This window comes from Molossus molossus, unplaced genomic scaffold, assembly GCF_014108415.1.
Source record: "Molossus molossus isolate mMolMol1 unplaced genomic scaffold, mMolMol1.p scaffold_m16_p_9, whole genome shotgun sequence".
NCBI classification, from domain to species: Eukaryota; Metazoa; Chordata; class Mammalia; order Chiroptera; family Molossidae; genus Molossus; species Molossus molossus.
This window is the reverse complement of record NW_023425403.1, coordinates 90,029,777-90,051,851: the sequence shown is the minus strand read 5'-3', so window position 1 is coordinate 90,051,851 and position 22,075 is coordinate 90,029,777. Positions and strand designations below refer to the sequence as shown.

General features: G+C 39.3%; 1 protein-coding gene across 4 annotated transcripts in view; it reads left to right on the top strand.

Moving 5' to 3' along the window:
* The first annotated feature begins 1,526 nt into the window (after positions 1–1,526).
* TSC22D1 (TSC22 domain family member 1) overlaps positions 1,527–22,075 on the top strand; it is a 159,032-nt gene continuing 138,483 nt past the window's right edge. For all 4 annotated transcript variants that reach the window (XR_004958070.1, XR_004958071.1, XM_036249843.1 and 1 more), the window contains exon 1: positions 1,527–4,920. Coding sequence is in view for 2 of the 4 variants with exons in the window: in XM_036249843.1 (XP_036105736.1) it covers positions 2,036–4,920 (2,885 nt within the window). In the remaining 2 variants the exon portion in view is untranslated. The remainder of the gene's footprint in view (positions 4,921–22,075) is intronic.

Below are 22,075 nucleotides of genomic sequence, written 5' to 3'. Positions count from 1 at the left end.
TGGCCCCTGCCAGTCGAAGGGCGAGGGGACCGCATGGCAGCCACAACTGCACAAAAGGCAGCATCTATCGTGAGGAGCCCCCGGGCTTCGGCGGACCCCGCGGGTCCCGGCGCTAGGGCATCCTCCTCCGCGGGGCAAGGGCGCGGGCCGGCAGAGCCGAGGTGCGGCGAGCGGGAGGAGGGCTCCGCCACGCGCGGAGGAAGAAAGCCTGACTCATGTCGTGGCCGTGGCCGTGGCGGCGGCGGCGGCGGCGGGCTCCTGGGAACTGAAACTCGTGATGCTGTTGCTGCGGAGAAAAGCCTCATTATCCATTCCGCAGGCGGGGGAACACCACCCCGGGCGCGTACACCCGACACCCGGGGCTCCAACAACCGCCCCGCCGCGCTCCCTCTTCTGTCGCGTGCCCGCGCGCGCTACGGCCGCGTGTGAAAGAAGAGCGGACACACCTAACCTGCGCGCGCCCCTCACCCTGCCCCACCCCCACTCCGGCAGTCTCCGGGCCCACCCGGATTCGCTCCCCCGGCCGAAATTCCCCACCCCCACCACCGGCTTCGACACCGCCAGTCTTCGGCAATTTCCGTCGGGACACCGGTCGCTAGCCGAGGCCCGAACACCCGTCGCCTCCGGACCCGGCTTTATGTCTGCGGCCCCCGGGCGCATGCGCAGACGCCATCTTCCCTCCTTCTCTTTGGCTGGCCCCCTCCCCCAGCCGCCGCCTTCTCTGGCTGGGGTTCGCCCCTCCTCCTGCGCTCGGGCGCTGGTCCCTCCTCTCCCGATGCCGCGAGAGACTGGGGGATACCGTGGAGTCGGAGGAGAGCACTAGTAACAACCACCTCAGCCCCCTCCCCGCCGCTGCCCTCCCTCGGCACTCACCCGCCCCGTTGCCGACACAGACCAGCCCCACCTCTCGATCCTTTGAACGGCGTCGGCTGCAGTCGCTGCACCAGCCCGTCTGGCCACCAACGCCGCGGAGAAAGGAGCCGTCGCCGCCTGCGGCCCCCTCCCGCCCGGGCCGCGGGAGCAGCGGGGTGAGGACCAGCCGGTTGCGGAGGAAGAGGACCAGAGCGGCTCGCACCCCTCCGCGAGCGCACGTCTCCCCACCCTACGGGGAGGCTCGGGCGCCGGCTCCTTACTCCCCGAGGACGTGTGCCAGCCGAGGCGCCTGCCCCGAGGGAGGAAAATGCTCGGGCTCCATGGCTGCCAGTGATGGAGCGGTCCCTGGGCTTCCGCTGCCACCGCCGCCGCACCCCGGCCGTGTTCCGCGAGGACCCGGCGTCTCTGCGCGCCCGCCCGCGCCTCGTTGCTGGGCTCACCGTACCGGGCGCCCCGCCGCCGCCCCGCTCGGAGCCTCGTCGCCCCGGCCCCAGCCTTGGCCAGCGTTTCCTCCCGGAGCAGCCACCGCGAGCCCAGGGGGTTTGAAAGGGTCCGCGGGGCGTGGGGGGAGGGCCGAGCGGGGACAGCCCGGCCGGGAGGGGAGGTTTGAGCGACACTAAGCTCGGGGCTTGCCCGCGGCGGCGGCGCCGGGGGTGGCGAGGGGAAGGCGACACTCGCTCCACGCTGCCTTCGTGCAGAGCGACCGGGAGGGTGTTGCAGTGGCCGCCGCCGGGGCGGCGGGAGGAGGGGTTGGGGTGGCTTCGGAGTTGTCCGGAGAAGGTGGGCATTTCTTGGTTTTCCCAGCCCCTCCCCTGGTCTCCCTCCTCCCCTGTCTTCCCCTCCCTCCTGCCCCGCACCCCACGTGAAGCGGAATATAAAGGGGGGTGTGAGACTAGAGGGGAAAGTGAACGGTGGAGGACTGAAGGGGTCCCCTCTCGGGTCCCCGGCCGCCCTGTTCACCCTCGTTCACCCTCGTTCATCCTCCCTCCCGAAGCTCGCCCTCGAAGGCAGGAGCGGCCGGCGCCTTCGGCTGAGGAGGAGAAGGAGGGATCGCGCCGGGCGGAGCGTCGGGTCCCGTTTTCCTCCCCGGCGTCTTGAATACAAAGATTACCGTGCAGAAGGAAATTGCACTCGCCTCCTCCGCCCCCCGGTACCCAACACAATGCACCAGCCGCCCGAGTCTGCCGCCGCCGCGGCCGCTGCAGACATTAGTGCTAGGAAGATGGCGCACCCGGCAATGTTCCCTAGAAGGGGCAGCGGCGGTGGCAGCGCCTCTGGCCTCAATGCAGCAGGTACCGGCGTTGGTAGTAATGCCACATCTTCCGAGGATTTTCCGCCTCCGTCGTTGCTCCAGCCGCCACCTCCTGCAGCATCTTGTACGTCGGGACCACAGCCTCCGCCTCCACAAAGCCTGAACCTCCTTTCGCAGGCTCAGCTACAGACACAGCCTCTTGCACCAGGCGGAACTCAAATGAAAAAGAAAAGTGGCTTCCAGATAACTAGCGTAACCCCAGCTCAGATCTCCGCTAGTATCAGCTCTAACAACAGTATAGCAGAGGACACTGAGAGCTATGATGATCTAGATGAATCTCACACGGAAGATCTGTCCTCTTCCGAGATCCTTGATGTGTCACTTTCCAGGGCTACTGACTTGGGGGAGCCTGAACGCAGCTCCTCAGAAGAGACGCTAAATAACTTCCAGGAAGCTGAGACACCTGGGGCAGTCTCTCCCAACCAGCCCCACCTTCCTCAGGCCCATTTGCCTCACCTGCCTCAACAGAATGTTGTGATCAATGGGAATGCTCATCCACACCACCTCCATCATCACCATCACATTCATCATGGGCACCATCTCCACCATGGGCACCACCATCCATCCCATGCTGGTGTGGCCACTACAGCCATCCCTGCAGGGCCACCCTCAAGCCCAATATCCAGAAAACTCTCTACAACTGGAAGCTCTGACATTGTTACACCAGCTGCACCAACTTCTGCTGCATCATTGGGTGGCTCACCTGCATCTGTAATGACTAATATCCGTGCTCCCAGTACTACCTGCAGTATAGGTATAAATTCTGTTACTGGCACTAATACAGTGAATAATGTTAACATTAATGCTGTGGGTAGTTTTAATCCTAATGTGACAAGCAGCATGCTTGGTAATGCTAATGTAAACACAAGCAATATTCCTAGTGCTGCTAGTGTGAGTGTTGGGCCTGGAGTTAACAGCAGTGTTAATGTGAATATCTTGAGTGGCATGGGCAATGGTACTATTTCTTCCTCGGCTGTTGTTAACAGTGTCCCTAATGCAGCTTCAGGGATGACTGTGGGATCAGTTTCAAGTCAGCAGCAACAACCAACAGTTAACACTTCAAGGTTCAGAGTTGTGAAGTTAGATACTAGTTCTGAACCCTTTAAAAAAGGTAGATGGACTTGCACTGAGTTCTATGAAAAAGAAAATGCTGTACCTGCTACAGAGGGTATGGTGATAAATAAAGTGGTGGAAACTGTAAAACAAAACCCAGTAGAAGTGACTTCTGAGAGGGAGAGCACTAGTGGAAGTTCAGTGAGCAGTAGTGTCAGCACACTGAGTCACTACACAGAAAGTGTGGGAAGTGGAGAGATGGGAGCCCCTACTGTGGTGGTGCAGCAACAGCAGCAGCAACAACCAACTCTTCAAGGTGTGGCCCTTCAGCAGATGGATTTCAGTAGCACTGGTCCACAGAATATTCCAGCAGTTAGTATATCACAAAGTGTTTCTCAGTCACAGATCTCACAAGTACAATTACAGTCTCAAGAACTGAGCTATCAGCAAAAGCAAGGTGTTCAACCAGTACCTCTTCAAGCCACTATCAATGCTGCAACTGGTATCCAGCCATCACCTGTTAATGTGGTTGGTGTAACTTCAGCTTTAGGTCAGCAGCCTTCCATTTCTAGTTTGGCTCAAGCCCAACTGCCATATTCTCAGACGGCTCCTCCTGTGCAAGTGCCCCTTCCAGGGGCATCACCTCAGCAGTTACAGTATGGACAACAGCAATCGACTGTTTCCACACAGATGGCCCCAGGTCACGGTAAACCAATGACTCAAATTCCTACTTCAGAGTATGTACAGCAGCAGCCGATTCTTCAAACAGCAGTGTCCTCTGGTCAGCCCAGTTCTGCAGGAGTGGGAGGAAAAACAACGGTGATTCCTATGGCTCAGCCACAGAGTATCCAGCTGCCAGTGCTGCCCCCAGCAGTCCAAGCACAACCTGCAGGGGCATCTGGCCAGCCTGTTGGCCATGCTCAAACAGCAGTGTCTGCTGTACCTACTGGCAGTCAAATTGCAAATATCGTTCAACAAGCAAGTGTACCCACTGCAGTGCAGCAGCCCTCTTCCCAAGTCACACCTTCAGTTGTTCAGCAAGGTGCTCCTCCATCTTCACAAATAGTTCCACCTGCTCAAACTGCGATTATTCATCAGGGAGTTCAAACTAGTGCTTCAAGCCTTCCTCAACAATTGGTCATTGCACCCCAAAGTACCTTGTTAACTGTGCCTCCCCAGCCACAAGGAGTAGAATCTATAGCTCAAGGAGTTGTTTCACAGCAGTTGCCTGCAGTTAGTCCTGTGCCCTCTGCTAATAGTATTTCTGTTACAAATCAGGTTAGTTCAGCTGGTCCTTCTGGAATGCCTTCTGCCCCAACAAACTTGGTTCCACCACAGAATATAGCACAAACCCCTGCTACTCAAAATGGGAATGTGGTTCAAAGTGTTAGTCAACCTCCCTCGATAGCAGCTAATATAAATTTGCCTTTGGCACAACAGATATCACTAAGTTCTCAGTTCTCTGCACAATCATTAGCTCAGGCAATTGGAAGCCAAATTGAAGATGCCAGGCGCCCAGCGGAACCCTCCTTAGTTGGCTTACCTCAGACTATCAGTGGTGACAGTGGGGGAATGTCAGCAGTTTCAGATGGGAGTAGCAGCAGCCTAGCAGCGTCTGCTTCTCTTTTCCCGTTGAAGGTGCTACCGCTGACGACACCCCTGGTGGATGGAGAGGATGAGAGGTAAGATCATGCCATGTTTCTGCAGACATTCAACAGATTCAGAATTTATTTAGTAGCTATATATATATATACACACACACACACATATACATATATATATGCACAAAGTTAGTCTAAAGCATTATATATTTTTTTCACTTTTGTGTGAAAATGCATTTTGCTGATAAGTTTTCTAGAGCAAGAGTGTTATGGTATGGTTTCATAGTGGATAGGAAATGGTATAAGTAACATGTAAACATTAACAGAATAATTATTGAGCATTAAGAATAGGGTTGGGAGCGCTAAATAGTCTTTGTTATTTATAAAATGCTTTTTAAAAGATTAATTACGAACAGAAACTTAACTTTGGCTAACCCATATAATAACTAAAATCCTTATGATTATCTTTTGGGAGGGAGGTGGTTCCTACATTTGTTTCTCCTTTACTGGACTGGACAGTCCTTTTTAGTTCCACTGTGTTTGATCTTAGTCTGTGAAAGATAATGCTACCTGCTTTTCTTAGTCAGACATAGGAAAGATGACCTGATCTGGGTTATATAGATTGCCCTCGTACTGTAATTAACCAATTTTTGTGTACTTATTTAATGGTCATTTTATCTGAACAGTAAAGGAGGAATGGGAATCTTGAAAAGTGTTTTTGTGGGGGAAGAGGGCATACACTGTCAAAATAACCAGATTTACTTTTGATGGTGGTGTGCTGTACATTTTTGCTTTTGCATAGTAAGTAGATAGATCAAGGTGGTAGCCATTTTAAGAGTAAAGAAAGTAAGTCTCGGAGAGTTGAATTTATCAAATGAAAATAAGACTTTGTTTTGCTAATCTACTCCACCTGTTCCCTTCCCTTATCAAAAACCCCATAAAGCCAAAAATACATTATTTTTTTCTTTTTTAAAATACATTATTAAACTAGTGTTTTCTTAATTGAATTGGAAATAATGCGCTAATCACACTTATTGAATCAAATTGTGTCTTTGAAGTTGACTGGCTAGAAAAGTTGTGAAATCTCTCATGATTATACATTCTTTAAACTAAGTTGACTTTAAAGGAATGTTTTCACAAATTTGCCAGTCTGATTAGTCTTAATCAAAATAATATCATAAGAGTTATGACAAAGGCTATACATTTTCACTGTGGAACTGTGAGTAAGCTTAAAAGATATTTAATCATTTTAGTATTTAGTTGGAGATTTTTGTGATTGAACTTTCATTAAACCAATTGGAACATTTATATATGAAGTGTATATTTGTGGTTTTTACTTTGGAAGAACTGAGCATATTTCAAAAGAATTGTAATTTTAGAAAAAGAAAAAAACCAAGTGTTTCAGTAAGGTTTTTATGGTATTTTTAGTTACTTTAAAGAAGGTAAAAGGTATGGTTTATTGAAATAATTTAAAATCTTGTTTTTCAAGATTTTTATTATTTTTCTAATAGCCATATAATTAAAATCTTGTTACCTAACCAGATGTATTCTGTACCATGTACAAAACTGTACTTTAAAAGGTAGACTTTTTGTAGGAGGTAGTTTCCCTAATAGCCTATTATAACTATTGTTAAACCTTTAATTTTATCATATGCTAATACTTATCTGTATTTGCTAATATTCAGCTATAATTGCAAAGAGTTGTTTACCCCAAATATTGTTTACTAAGTATTAATGTTTTTCTAAATCTAAAGGGTGTAATCTGAGTGAAGTCCATATAAAAACAGGTATATTATGTGCATGGTAAATTTAGAGAAATGAAAGATCGGTGAAATATAGAAATGAAATCCACACATTTTGAATTCAAACCTGCCATGATTTTTGTTAATTATCATTTGTGGTCCTCTGACATGACTCTCTTTTTTTCCTCTTGGTGGTTGGGCATGATAGAGCTTTCCACAACTTGCTGTTTCACACAATTAAAGTCAGATGTTGCTACCTTCAACTAGGTTTTTAACTGTAGGGATAGAGTCCTATTTTAAGGTATTAGTACAAAATTTATTTTTCCATAAGTAACTGAGATGAAGATTAATTAGGGACAAATTATGTAGAAAGGTTTGGAATTAAAGGCACAAAAAGAGATACTGAGAAATATGATTAAATATTGATATAAAGTAACTTGAGTTAACTGTACCTGTTTTGAATTTACTACATATTTGAGCCTTTGTTAAGTTAAGGTCAAAGTTAAAGCATCAAATCTGGAAATTTTTGTTTCAGAGTTATCCTTTAAATTCTGAAAAATCAAAGTGTTTTATTCCCAAAATACCTGTAAAGGTCAGAAAGCATAAATAGGTATATTATTTTCTTTATTGTGTTTTACTACAGATTATTTCTTTTGTCACTGTATTTGGGAAAAAGAAATGTTGTTTTATTTAAATTTGCACTTGGAAGGGAATATCTACAAGAGAAAAAAGTGATCCTGATATAAAAAATTAGTTTTAACTTTTCTTCTCATTAGTTTCTGTGTTTTGCATATTCCGTGCTTGGTCACTTTTTAGTTTCTCATGGGAGAAAGGGGTACATTATAATTTAAATATGACTTAGAAAACATGTTAACAAACTTTTGGGTGGTAGGAAAAAAGGGATAGTTACTCTTTAGTAATCTTTTGAAACAATACTATAAATTTTAAAATGTTTATTACACATGTGGAAAATGCTTTTATTTGGCTGTTGGGAGAGACTATAAAGATTAGAAAATGGATCAGACAAATTATATATCTTGTTTTTAAAAATTCATTCTCATTAAAAGGTCTTAATGTCTTATTTTAGTGTTTAGCATGAACTTACCTTTTCAACACAGGAGAAGATAGAGGTATTTGAAACGGAAATAAATACACACACACACACATAAAATCTTTTGTGTTTTCTGATCATTAATACAGCCTCTTATGTAAATTGTTCAAACTTCTATTCATCCTTCAAGACAGCTCAGCGTTTCCTCTGAAGCATTCTCTTCACCCAGGGAATGTTGTTTCCTTAGCACTTTTTAGTGTTCCTCTCTTTAAGGCACTGCCCACATTCAATTTATGTTTACTCATCTTTCCCGCAAGACTATGAGTTTCTCAAGGATAAGAACTACATATTTTTTGAACAAATTAATGATCAGGTCTTTCTTTGCTTTTTCTATCATGATTTAAAATTTATATTGCCTCATCTTAAGCACAACTGTTAGAGATGCAGTATCATATCATTTATGCAACAATTTGTAAAGAAATGAAAAGATTTGCTTTTGTACCTCTTTTACTTCGTCATTCCTGGAGGTGATTGATATTGATCTTCTAAATATGGTGCCTGATATATAGCAGGCCCTCGAATATTTATTCAAGAAAAGTGAGTTATCTATAAAACAGGAGTTATATTCATTTTGCCTACTTCTGAGGATAACATACATTAAATGTGAAATACTAAATTATAAGTTTTAATTTTATTTAGGGTATACCTGCACAAAGATTTAAATAATTTACATAGTTATCAAAACAAAAGCTTCCTGCTGTTTCCTTTCCATTTTCCCTTTTCCAGAAACAATCACTTTCTCCTCTTTTTGTGTTATTGTGATATTTACCTTATAGACCCTAAATAACTTGTATTGGTTAGGAGCATGGAATTAGACTGCTTAGGTTTGCCATTTACTAGTTTTATGTAACATTGGGCTACTTAACCTCTCTATGTCTCATTTTACTCACTTAAAAATATAGGGATTAATAGTACCTACTTCATAGGTTTGTTGTAAGAATTAAAGGGATTTGGAAAGCCCTTAGAACTGTGTCTAACTCATATGCCCTATATAAGTATGTGTTAAATAAAATACTTCTTGCTTCTTTTATTTTTGGAGTTATTAACTTCCTGGATAGAAAATGAAGATTTAACTTTGTTGTCATCACCCATTCAACTGTACTCTGTCCTCTTAATAGTTATGATTACATCACTATTGATTACTTAGTATTCTTGTAAAACGTGATTACTTTTCCTGTCCTATACAATATCCTGCACTTGCCTTCCTTTTTTCATCCCACCTCAGCTATCCAGTAAATACAGTATACTAGTATATATGGTATATGTGCATGCATATGCGTGTGTATATATTTCTCTATATTATTTAGCATACTGAAATGTTAATGATTTGCCCCACCCCCAGTTTTTCATGTATTCACATAGTCTGTTTCCTTCAAGTTGCCTTTTGCCCCATTTTTGTATGTTTTGGGCTTTACCTTTTGTGATGGAGCTTCTTTTCAGGTGTTTAGTAGTTTTTGGTTGTCTGCTTGCACTTAGATGTAGGAGACTAAATAGCTGATAAGAAATTCCTAGTATGACTTGTTAACAGTTAGCTTTACCATAGGTGATCTGGTTGGAGTTCACTGTCATTGACACCCGCCCCCTTTAATTTTATCTATAGTTATGACTAATTCAACTTTTCATCAAATGTCAAGATGTTCAGACATATCAGATGTTGTTATCAATTGTATCTTCCTGAGGAAGTCTGTCTGATACAGGGGTGGGAAACCTTTTTTCTGCCAGGGCCATTTGGATATTTATAACATTTGCAGGCCATAAAATTATCAACTTAAAAATTAGCCTGCTATAGTTGGTCAGGCTAATATGGTGAGGTGTGGGATGTTAGCTGGTATTGATTTCACCAGCCTTATATGCCCACAGGCCAGACATTCCCCACCCCTGCCTAATTTCTCCCCTCTGACCTTTATTATGGTCAGATTGCCCTCCAGAATTCGTACCTAATTTTCATCATGGGATTACCTTCATTTTCTCCTGTGGTTGCATCTCCATTTTCCATTGACCCATGTCATGTTTGTGCTTGGTTTACTTGATGTTTTAAAATCATGTTAGTTTACCCTGACGCTTGTTTGATTCTTTGGTTAGGTAAAGAATGCCAGATGGGAAGTTTTATTATTTTATAATTTTGTTCTGTTGCTTTTTAGCTTCCATATTGCTTTTGAGAATTTGAAGCCATTTTGATTCCTTATATATTGTGTATGAACTATGTGTATGCGTTTTGTATTTTCTTTTCTTTTTTTCTCCCCTTTTTAAATCTCCCCTTCCTTCCTTTCTCATTCTTGAAATCTCTAAAGATTGTTTTGTTTCCAGTGTTCTGAAATTTTACAATGGAAAGGCTCCTAGTTTGGGTCTCTTTTCATCCATGGTGCTGAGTACTTGATGTGACCTTTAAGTCTGGAAGCATCTTTTAATCCTGGGATTATTTTCTTGAATGAGGTTGTTGATTCCATTTTCTTCTCTTTTTTTTTTCTTTCTCAAACTCCTCTTATTAGGATAATGGACCTTCTTGATCAGTCTTCTAATTTTCTTTCCTGTTTTTCATCTCTCTGGCTCTCTTTTTTTTTTTTTTTTTGCTTACTATTATTGAGCTTTCATCTATTGTATATTTAATTTCCAAGAGGTTTTGTTTTTGGTCTTTGCTCCTTTTAAATAGTATTCTGTTGTAAAAACGATAGTACTTTCTCTTAGCTGTCTGAATATATAAATGATAGCTTTTTGTTTTAGGATTTTTTTCTCTCTGTGTGGTGTGTCCTCCAGTTTTTTCTTTATCTTTCAGGTTATAGCCTTTCTTTAGATGGTTGGTGGTCGTAAGAGTAGGGGACTAAAATGCTCTTTAGAAAGTCTTGTTTAGCTTCACTTTGTGGTAACCACCAGGCTGGGCTGTGTGGTTGGAAGACTTGATGTCAGTATCTCAGGTCTTTGCTCCCTAGTAGGTTAGATTCCCTGTAGGAGGCTCTTGATTTCTTGCATGAAGGCCTATCTACATTTTGGAGGAAGGGGAGGGGAGAATGGAGTAAAAGGTCTTGGGGAGTTTTACCATCCTCATAAATGTTTCTTCACTCAGTCACCCTGTTTTCAGTATATTCTCCTGCCTACTGCTGTGCCTGATTTCCCCAGTCTTGGGGTCTTGTGTTTCATATTCTTTAGAGATTATATTTTCATTTGGGGCTGGGGTAGGGCATTTGGGATCTATGGGGCTCGTTGCTTAACGAGACTTTAAAACAGTCTTCCTTATTTTAGCACCCTCTCTGACATCCCACATCAGATGTTATGTGGTACTGCCAATTCCTGAGTCTTTTGGGGATTTTACAGTTTAAATTGGGTTTATTCTTGGCTTTCTCTACTATTGGCTAAAGATTTGATTTTCTAGTGTTTTGCTGTCATTTGTCACTCAGCCTTCTGTTTTCCAGCTTGCAAATTTTTGTTGCTATTGTCTTTTCACCTGTTCCCTCAACTTTTGTGACTTGTGTCTTTATATCTTAAAAAAAAAAAATGCATTTTTGTAATATGTTTAGGAAAGGAGTATAAAATATTTGTGTGTGTTTAGTATTATTGTCCACATCTATCTTAATTGTGGAATACCACATTATTAAATATAACAACTGTGTGAATTTTAATAAAGTAATTGCCCCAAGATTTGATCTATAAAATTTATAACATAAATTCAAAGAGTAGAATTGTTTGCGTTATGTCTAGCAGAAATAAGAATAGTCTCTAACTCAGTAATTCACAGAAGTGATTCAAAATGTTAGAATTAGATTCAGTTAATATTTATTATCATATTTAACCATCTCAAAAGCCTGTGAATTAAGTTTTTTCTCTTTTACTGGTGAATAAACTGAAGCTTATTTAGTTTAATATTAAAGAAGCCAAGGGAGTTGTCTAAGGTTATATACATAGCAGTAAATCCTAGCAGTAGAGCTAGGATTAAAAGCCATTTTTCCAGTTCAAAACCTAGTGCTGATTCTACTATAAACACAACAAGAGGTAATGCTGGTGCCCGTAAATAATATCAGAGTGGCTGAAAACATGAAAAGAGGCAGGCATCATTGATGTGTGTATTAGTACAAATAATGGGAGTGTTATAGAACATACCAAAATTCACCTGTAAGCCCTTGGTGAGAAAAAAGTGGTTAGTCATCACAGTGGTATACCTGGAATACAGTAGAAATTCAAATGTTAAATGAATTAATGTTAATTTTTTTCTTTTAAAAGTTACATGAAAATTATCTTCTCAGGAAAATCATTTTAATTTTCTCATAACTTGAATTCAGTTTTTTTTTTTTTTTTATCCTTACCTGAGGATATTTTTCCATTTTTTGTACAGATAGAGCGGGAGGGAGAGAAAGGAAGGGAGGGAGAGAGAGAAACATCGACGTGAAGGGACACATCGAGTGGCTGCCACCCGCACGACCAACCAGGGCCGGGGACAAACTGCAACCGAGGTACGTGCCCTTAGCGGGAGCCGAACCCGGGTCGCTCAGGACCGCAGGCCGATGCTCTAACCGCTGAGCCAAACTGGCCAGGGCGAATTCAGTTTTTGTAACATTGGCTTCAGAATTGCAAAACAACTAGATTTATATCTTGTTTAGAATGTTTAATTAAAAAATATCAAACTGCAAAGCATGACCTGTTCTGATCCTACAATATTAGCACCCTGGTGGTTGTTACGGTTGAGTATGTCATGGTAAGAATATGTTTTAATGACTCATTAAAAGATTACATGAGGGAAAAAAAATTAAGGCTTGTTTACATTATTTTATTATTTTTTAAAAATATATTTAAAAAAAATTGATATTTAGAGAGGAAGGGAGAGGGAGAGAGAATGAGAAACTGATGTGAGAGTGAACCATCCATTGGCTGCCTCCTGCACTCCCTCTGCTGGGAGGTCGAGCCTGCAACCCGGCATGTGCCTTGACTGGGATTCCAATGTGCACCTGCCAAGGCTGTTTATATTACTTTAAAGAAACATTTATAATGAGTTTTAGATTCTATAACAATTTTTTTTCTAGCTTATATATATTGAAATGTTGTCCTCATCATCTGTGTTTCTTCTCACCCACCCCCTACACCCTCTTGTATTTTATTTTTGTTACAAGTCAATTTGACCTGGAAATATTACTTGACCTTTCAGTGTCATTAGGCCAAGTTGACCTTTGTTGTACATCCTTTCTGAAACACTCTTTTGCTTTCCATGATATCCTTCTTAGTTTCTTCCCACATTTCTGGCTACTTCTTTTCAGTCTCTTTCAGATTCACTTCCTCTATCAGATTTTCAGTGTTGGAGCTTCTTTGGATTTCTGAGTCCTCTTCCTACTACCTTTCCCCAGGTAATCATCTATCTGTTCTTTGGCTTTAAATACAGTCTGTACGCTATCAACTCCTGAATGCACATCACTAGCCTACACTTTTCTTCTTAGCTTTGAGTGATAGATGTCTGCCTTTATAATATTTCTACTTGCATTCTTGTAGGCCTCTCAATCTCAACAGATCATAAACTTTACCTAACCTCTTAAACTTTCTCCTTTAGTCATCCTCATTTTAATATTTCTTACTCTGCAGTGGCTTCTTTCTAGCCTCCTGTAAACATTCTTGACTTTCTCTAGTAATATATCTTATAGTCAAAATGATATTCTTAAAATGGAAATCTGTTCAGATCACTCACTTACCCAAAACCCCTTAAAGCTTTATTATTTCTTTTAAGGTAATACCTTTTGCTTTTCTTTACTTCTGGCCTTATATGTCATTTTCTCCCTCACATTCTGCATTTCCACTGCTGTGCTCCAGTTCCTCAAGTCACCATCTATTCTTACTTTTTTCTCTAGGCTTTGGCTCATTCTGTTCTTGTACCTGAACATCCCCTATGTCACCGCCCCTTCATTCTTTCTTAAAGCTTAACTGTTACCTTTTGAGAGTCATTCTCTAATCAAACAGTCTAACTTTAGTTTCTTTGTTAATACTTTTCAGTAGTACCTTGTTATTTTATAATGTTTATTATAGTTTGTAATTAAAAATTTTTTTTAATCCTCACCTGATGATATGTTTTATTGATTTTAGAGGGAGAGGAGGGGGGCCAGAGAAAGAGAGAAACAACAATGTGAGAGAGAAATATCGATGGGTTGCCTCTTATACACACCTGGACCAGGGATTGAAACTGTAACCTAGGTATGTGCCCTGACTGAGTCCAACCTGCAACCTTTTAGTGTACAGGATAAGGCTCCAACTGAGCCACATGGCTAGGGCAATAGTTTGTAACTTTTGTTTTTTTGTGAGTATCTGTTTGATGATTTTAAGCTTCAGAGCAGGGATGTTTGGTTTGCTATTATATAGCTAAAGTGTAATTTATTGCCTTACAGATAGTAGTACTCAGTAAAAATCTGCTTAATGAACAAGTGAAGAAAAAAATTTGTTTTAATCCTCACCCAAGGGCATTTTTGCATTTATCTTTAGATAGAGCTGGAGGGACAGAGGGAGGAAGAGAGAGAGAGAAACATCAATGCAAGAGAGACACATCGACTGGTTGCCACCCACACGACCCCAACCAGGGCCTGGGTCAAACTGCAACCAAGGTACAAGCCCTTAGTGGGAACTGAACCTGGGACTCTCTGTTCCGTGGACTAACACTCCAACCGCTGAGCCAAACCAGCCAGGGCGAAAAAATATTTTTAATATTGGCAGAAGATAAGGGCAACTTATTTTTAAAACCACAGTTATGATATATTTTAAAAGTAAATAAGTTCTTTATATACGATCATATGGTATCACTATTTTTTCCTTTAATAGAGATGATTGAGAATTAATTGATTACTCTTTGCTGTGTTTGTGACCCCCCCACCCCCCAAAAAAATCAGTGCAAAGTTGCTGCTTTTAACAAGCATTTTATGTGTATGTTTATTTTGTATTTACTTACGTTTATGCCAATAACATTTCTTCAATTTTTTCAGAAAAACCCATTTATTTAAAAAGTAGAATGTCAGTATTCTTTACCTACTTTAGACTGGGTCAGCTATTTAATGTATAATGATTCTTAAATATTCAGTTTTAGTTGTTGAAAATACAAACATTTAACTTGTAAAATAACACTTTTTTGTGTGTGTTGAGAGTTTTTTTAATCAAACAGTTTAGTAACCTTTGAGTTTGCTGGTTTAAAATTCCTAGCTGATCTATTTTACTTATGATTACTGTAGGTACTTGTTATTAAACCAGTAAATAATGGATTATGTCAAGGGAGAGGAACCATGAAAATGGTTTGACAATAATGAGAATTAGCAATACATTTTATTGATTATATATGGTTGTTAAATGGGAGTAAAAAGCATTAAGAGATGAGATGAGTCCTTTAGGGAAGGGAAAATGTAGAATCTGATGTGGTAGTACAGTGATCATCAGAGACTAGTTCTGAGAGTCTCTGAAGGTTTTCTTATCCTTTTTGTGAACATACTGTTAATAAACCTGGTTGTCTGGCTTAAAACCATGTTTGTGTTGACTGGGGAGAAGATTTATTGTGGCTTGATTTTTATTGAGTATTAACTTCAGATTATGGTGAATGGTATTACTCTCCTTATCCATGGAGCCATAGAATAAAATTACTCTTCATGTGGTTATAACTTTACGTGGTTAAGAAAAATGAGATAACATCTTATTTTTGTAGGCCTCCCAGATTATTTTTGTGTATCAGCTACTCAGGTTGGAACTCCTGATACTCTGTGTAATATGATTGAAGTGTTCTTTTTCTGAGTAAATTGTAGGTGGACTGATTATAAAATTGCTTGTTGTTATGAGACTTCATTGTCTCCGAGCCTACCTAGTTATCTAATTTCTTTGATTATTAAGCTTTCTTAGTGTAGAGTCACATGGTAACAAACAGCACAATGCCTTGTTAGGAATACTTTGAAGGTATAAATGTACAGTTGAAATAATATCTAGCATTACATTTTTGCTATTGTACGGAAATGAAATTATATTTGGGGTGATAGTAATACACCTTATTCTTATGTGATTTTTGGGGGTTGTTACAACAAAGCACTTTGAAATAGATTATGTCCTTGAGTCCTAGCCGTCTTAAAGTTGGTAAGATAATTTTGTTCAATTTTCACAGAGGAAGAAATGGAGAAGAAATACTGAGTTCCTAACATGTGTTATGTACTGATTTTAGTTTGTTCATAGACAGACTGTATACCAGTTTAATAATAATAATAGTAGGAATAGTTGAAAATTATAGTACTTATATGTACTTTACATATATCAACTTATTTAATTCTCAGAACAACCTCATTTATCCTTTATTAAGTACCATTATTTTTCAGGTAAGGAAACTGAAAAATAGAGAGTAACTTATTCTTATTCAAGGTCACAGAGCTAATGTGTGGGAGCTAGGACTTAAGCTAAGCTGGGATTTAAGTTCCAGGGTTTGTACTCTTAACTTTCGGGGTTTGTTGCCACTGTAGCATATGACTAAGAACCATGGTATTCTCTAATTTCCTCAGACAACTTAAATGCATTGGAAGGTACTAGGAACTGCAAATATTTCTTATCTCTATATCCTTAAATACTGTTGTTTTGATCTTGGAAGTTTGGATGGGGATACTAATCTTGTTCATGTACTCAAGAATATAAATTACATGAGAAGAAGAACTTTACCATCTAGTTTGCCTCTGTATTCCCACTTCATGCCATAGTGTTTGGCTTATATTATTTTCTGAAATATTTGTTGAGTAAGTGAATTTAGATGTGGCAGGAAAAAAAAACCCTACAAACATCCAACGTAGGGATATAATTACTGCCAAATAATTTGCCATCCTGTTACCATTACACAAAATGGCATAGTTATTTTGATGGGCAAGAAATAAGGTTCATTTCTTTCCAGATATGTTACTGTACTTGTTATATTAAATTCTCTGTTTCCCCTTCACCGATCTATCAAATAGGTATATTTCTTGAGTAGGTGTAAATCATTATATCTAGTAATGGTGTTAATCTAACATGGTTCTTGTCCTCAAGGGGAGTGTATACAACATATATATGGGGAAAGTATATGACTGTGTAAGTGCAAAGTAACAGTTTTAAACTGCATGAAATATGAAATTATAAAATCAACTGGGAATATTGAGATCTCATTCCACCCTTGGTTTATATGATAGATGGAGGAGCAAGTTCAGAGAGGCTAAATGAATTCGCAGACATAGTGATATAAAATGTTTCTTAGATTGCAACCGGAACTCTGGTCTCTAAAATGGCATTGGGAATTGTATTCAAAGTTCACAGATAGGATAGAATTGACCTTTGGTTGGTCAGGAAAGCAGTGTTTCTTGAACTGACTTTTTGAAAGTTTTGGGTTAAAGGAGAATGTTTCAGGCAGGAGAACATTAATAAAAATGGGAGAAAATAACATTCATGGTATCGGTAAGGCAACAGTTGAACTTACTAAGTTTGTCTTAGAAAGTGGTGGGAAGTGGTGGAAGATTGAATTGGGGAATGATTTGGCCCTTAACTCTTGTTGATGAAATGATGCTTGAGGAAGATTGGTATAAAAGGAATCTAGTTTGCACTGGAGTGGAGATATATTTAGAAGCAGGAAGGACCAGCTAGGAAATTTTATTTTTTATTTTTTTTCCAATAATTAATTAATGAAGGATGTAAATTAGGGGAATAGTGATTTCCACTGTAAAATGATTTGGTACATTAACCCTTTGGTTAGCAAATTTCTCAATTTATAGAAATACTATATTCACTTTCCTAGCTTCTTCCTTAAAGCAGTATGTTTCTGTTCTCATTTAAAAAAATAAAAATATATAACTTAATTTCCCAGAAAAGATGTTATCTATAGCTACAGTTTTAAAAGTCTGAAAGATAAGTGGTTATAATCTTCAGGTAGAATTTTGGCAATTTATTATTTTCATTGGGTTTATCTGTCTAATACAAAGCTTATGTGCTCCCGATATATATAATAGTAAAAAGAAATCCAAGTGAATGTGAACTAATATTTTAGGGTTGGTTCTTTACATTAGTGGTCATAGAGAGCTTTGCCTGCTTTCTTTTCATACTAACCGGATTCCATTGCCAGTCTCTTCCAGGTAATGGACAGAGGAGGCATTATTTCTTCCTTAGCATTCCTAAGTATCTACCAAAAGGGAAATGATATAGATTTATTTAAAATGTGAAAACATTAATACTATCATTACCACTAAATGTGAGTAATTTGATTATTTTATTGACATTTGAAGTGCCACAAAAATAACTTATTCCTTTATATGTTGGTGCCTTTTTTCAGTTTGTTTGCCATTTTTAAATTTTGAGAATGTGTGTATATAAAGGAATATAATCTTTTAAACAGGCATTTTGAATTTCCCTTAGATTCCAAAGTTGTCTAGGTATTTGAAAGGATTTAACTTATTTAATAGTTATATGCACAGCACTATCTTTATCCTTTTTAAATTAACAAAATAAGTTTTTAAAACCTTTTTTTCAATTATGGTTGACATTCAATATTAGTTTCAGATGTACAGCATAGTGGTTAGACATTTATATAATTTATAAAGTGGTTCCCCCTGATAATTCTAGTACCCACTCAATACATCTCTGTCATTAAGGAGAGTGTGTACATGTACATATACATATATAATATGCATACATATACACAGAAAAAGATAACAGGTAACAGGTTCCATATATTACTCTCCTATTTTTGGTCCTTGGCTTTAGTTTTTTCACCTATTTATAATTTATTTTATCTTGTAATATTTATATTTATCTTTGTAAGCTGCTTGAAATATTTTAGGGAATGACTTAGGATAGAAATCCAACCAGTGGAAAAAAAAGGACATGATAGATTATGAGAGATACTAATAAAGCAGGATTGGGAGTTAGAAGTTAAAGATCACATGCTTTTGAGAAGGTGAAATTTGAGAGACGTTTGATAGCTGTGGGGATTAGTAAGTCATTTTAGTAGAAAAAACACATCAAAAAGGTTCAAGGTACAGGGCGTATTTATAGGAAAGAACATAGGACATAGTCTAAGTTGGTAGGAGATAGTGTCTATATACAGGAATAGAGGAGATAAGGCTTGCTTTGAAATCCAGAAGTCTGGATTTAATAGGTTATGGAATAGAGAGCCCCTTTTAGGTTCTGTGCTGTGTGATGGCTTGTTCAGTACTATGCTGTAGGAGAGTGCTGTCTTTACTTGGGATGTCCAGTTGTTTCTTTAACGGGTATGAGAACTTAGTAATTCCTTTTCTGTCAATGGTGGAAATTGAGGTGCATTCTCTCTGTGGTTGAACCAGAGACATTGGCCTTATTAGGAAAGGTAAATGAGATAAGGATCCGGTCCACACGTGGTAACACTCCACTTATACAGAGGTTGAATGCTGGTAACCTGATCCTTTGGAACATAGCTCTGGAATGTAAAGCCTTCCAAAACTGCTTGAAATTGTTATCACAAAATAAAGCCATGTGAAATTATTTGTGTGTGGCTATTTTTGCATAGCATTTCTGGTCCTTTGTTGTTTTTTTTAAAGCCTTAGATTTGTTAGCTTTATCATCTCAAAGCAGATGAGGTAGGGGAAAGAAAAGAAATGGATTCTGAGATGTATAAGGTGACATTGGGAAAGTAGCTGTTTTATAACCTGACAGCAAGGTAGGAATTAGAAATTAAAAAAAACATACAAAGAAACGATATGGTATTGAATGTTCACCAGTTGAAAGTTAGATTATGTTTAGTATATTATTTTAAGGAAGCATGGACATAAAGAACAAATTCCAGATGGTGTTAATTGCTGAGCTATGGGCAAATATAAAAAGAATATCTTTTTTTTTTTTTTTGGTACGTGCCCCTAGTGAGAACAGAACCCGAGACTCTCTGGTCCGCAGGCTGATGCTCCAACCGCTGAGCCAAACTTGCCAGGGCAAGAATCTTTTTAGTTGTACCTGATTCCACTGTATCATTTAACTATTAACAAATCGTGTTTGTTTGTTTGTTTTTCAATTCTAAAACAACTGCATCACATTTTCCTAGCTTACAGGCTAGTGAGGTTATTCTGTAAGAAATTAATAACATGTTATAAATAAAAGCTGGTCCTCTACAGATAGAAATTGCTGAGAATACTTTCAGTAGTGAAATTAAAAGTCCTTAATTAGTGGTTCTCAACCTTCCTAATGCCGTGAAGCTTTAATACAGTTCCTCATGTTGTGGTGACCCCCAACCATAAAATTATTTTCGTTGCTACTTCATAACTGTAATTTCGCTACTGTTATGTCTTAGGCGACCCCTGTGACAGGGTCGTTTGACCCTCAAAGGGGTCGCGACCCACAGGTTGAGAACTGCTGCCTTAATAGATGCTAAAATTTAAGTAATTATTAATAATTTTAGTGAAATTGATGAGTACACTACATCTTTAAGTTACCTATTCTTTACAAGGTATTTTGTAGGCAATTACTAATTTAGATAATTTACTATAATAAAGATGATTCTCCTTCAGTATTTTCTCTGATATATTTTTATTACCTTTCTCAGCACAGTAAAATCAAATAATTGTATGAAGGGAAGCTGATTTCTCTTATTTCAGACTTTTATTTATTTATTTATTTATTTTTCCTCACCTGAGGACATTTTTTCTATTTTTTGTTCAGATAGAGTGTGGGAGGGAGAGAGAGAGAAACATCGACGTGAAAGGGACACGTCGAGTGGTTGCCACCCACACGACCCAACCAGGGCCAGGGACAAACTGCAACCGAGGTACATGCCCTTAGCGAGGTACATGCCCTTAGTGGGAACCGAACCCGGGTCTCTCTGGACCGCAGGCCGACGCTCAACGCTCTAACCGCTGAACCAAACCGGCCAGGGCTTATTTTAGACTTTTTAAAGAAATGAATAACCCAGACCACTTTCTTGCATAAGGACGTTTTTGTTTATGCTTAATATTAAGTTAATTTTGTTTTCTTAGTTGTGTCCTACTAGACAGTTTTGTGGTGTTTTCAACCATTAAGTGTTCTCTTCCTGTTGAGGAACTTTTAAAAGATGGTATTCAGTGAAACTTATTAGCAACTTTATTTTGGAAAAAAAATGCTTCTTTTTAAGTTATCATTTCTAATTAGTTTTTGTTTCCTCAAGATTTTTGCTTTGGGTGCAGAGTGGTCGAAGTGAATTGAGAAAAATCTCTGGTTTTGGCTGTAGTGCTGTGCTGTCCACTGCTCAGATCCTGATGAGCTATGAACTGTCTGAGTCTTTCCTTTCCTTCCTCTCTTCAAGGCTTTATCACGGTAGATTGTCCTAACTTCTCTTTTAGAGTCAAACATAGAGCCATGTCTTATCTTTGGTTGATACTCCATGTTACTGTAAAATCTTGAAATGGGATTTGGCTGATTCCTAAGCTGTTCTTCATTATCATTGTGTTAATTTTCCTCTCTGTAGGACCTCCCAAACATTATTACCAGTTATTCTCTGAAATGACAGCAGGATTTGTATATTTGTACAACCAGTTATATTTTATTATTAGGAATTTTACCTATTGTGAGGTTCCAGGGAGGAAGGGAGGGGCCAGATCACGAGAATATGTGTTTCTTGCCTCCATTCTTGAACCCCATAATAATAAATCATGATTCTGCATCCCAATTCTTTTAGGAACAAGTATGTTTAGTGCTTATTGAAGATACATAATATTTGAATTAGCAACTTCTTTAGCTCTTCTTTTGTAAATTTATATAAGATTGATGATAAATTCATAGGGGTGCTGAGGATTATGTGACAGGTGATTCTAAAAGTTACTTTACTATATTATTGGCTCATATATTACTATTAGTAAAATACTGTCAAGTTAAGTAACTTGATCACAAAACTACTAAGTGTAGGTGATTTGATTCCAAAACTTATACTCTTAGCCATTCTGGTAATGCCCTGGCCCAGATAAGCAGCAAGAGATGGCAACTGGCAACTGTAAAAAAACAGTCCTTAGTCTACCAGTATGGAGGCATTTGACCCTGTAGACATCATTAGTTTCTCATAGAGTTGTACAGTGACTGATGTTCTGAATGATAATTCTTTCTATCTTAATTTAGTTATTTGCTCTTGATACATTTTGAAAGCATTTTCTATTTCAAATTATTAAATTTTCCAAATTTTTGCTAAAGAATGAACTTTAAATTTGGAAAATTTGCTTAAGTGAAATAGAGTTTCTGCAGAATATATGAATATAGACATAGTTTTATGACATGAACATTTCAGTAAATCAAATTTGTAGCTTTTCATTAATCTCAGCTTTTACTATAAGCTGTTAATATTTAGGTTATTTTTTTAATGGTTAATGTGATCAAGTTACATTATAATACTCTTTAAAGTAGAAAACTCACTTTAATCAGTTGGACCATAATAGCTTCTATAGCAGATCTTTAATTT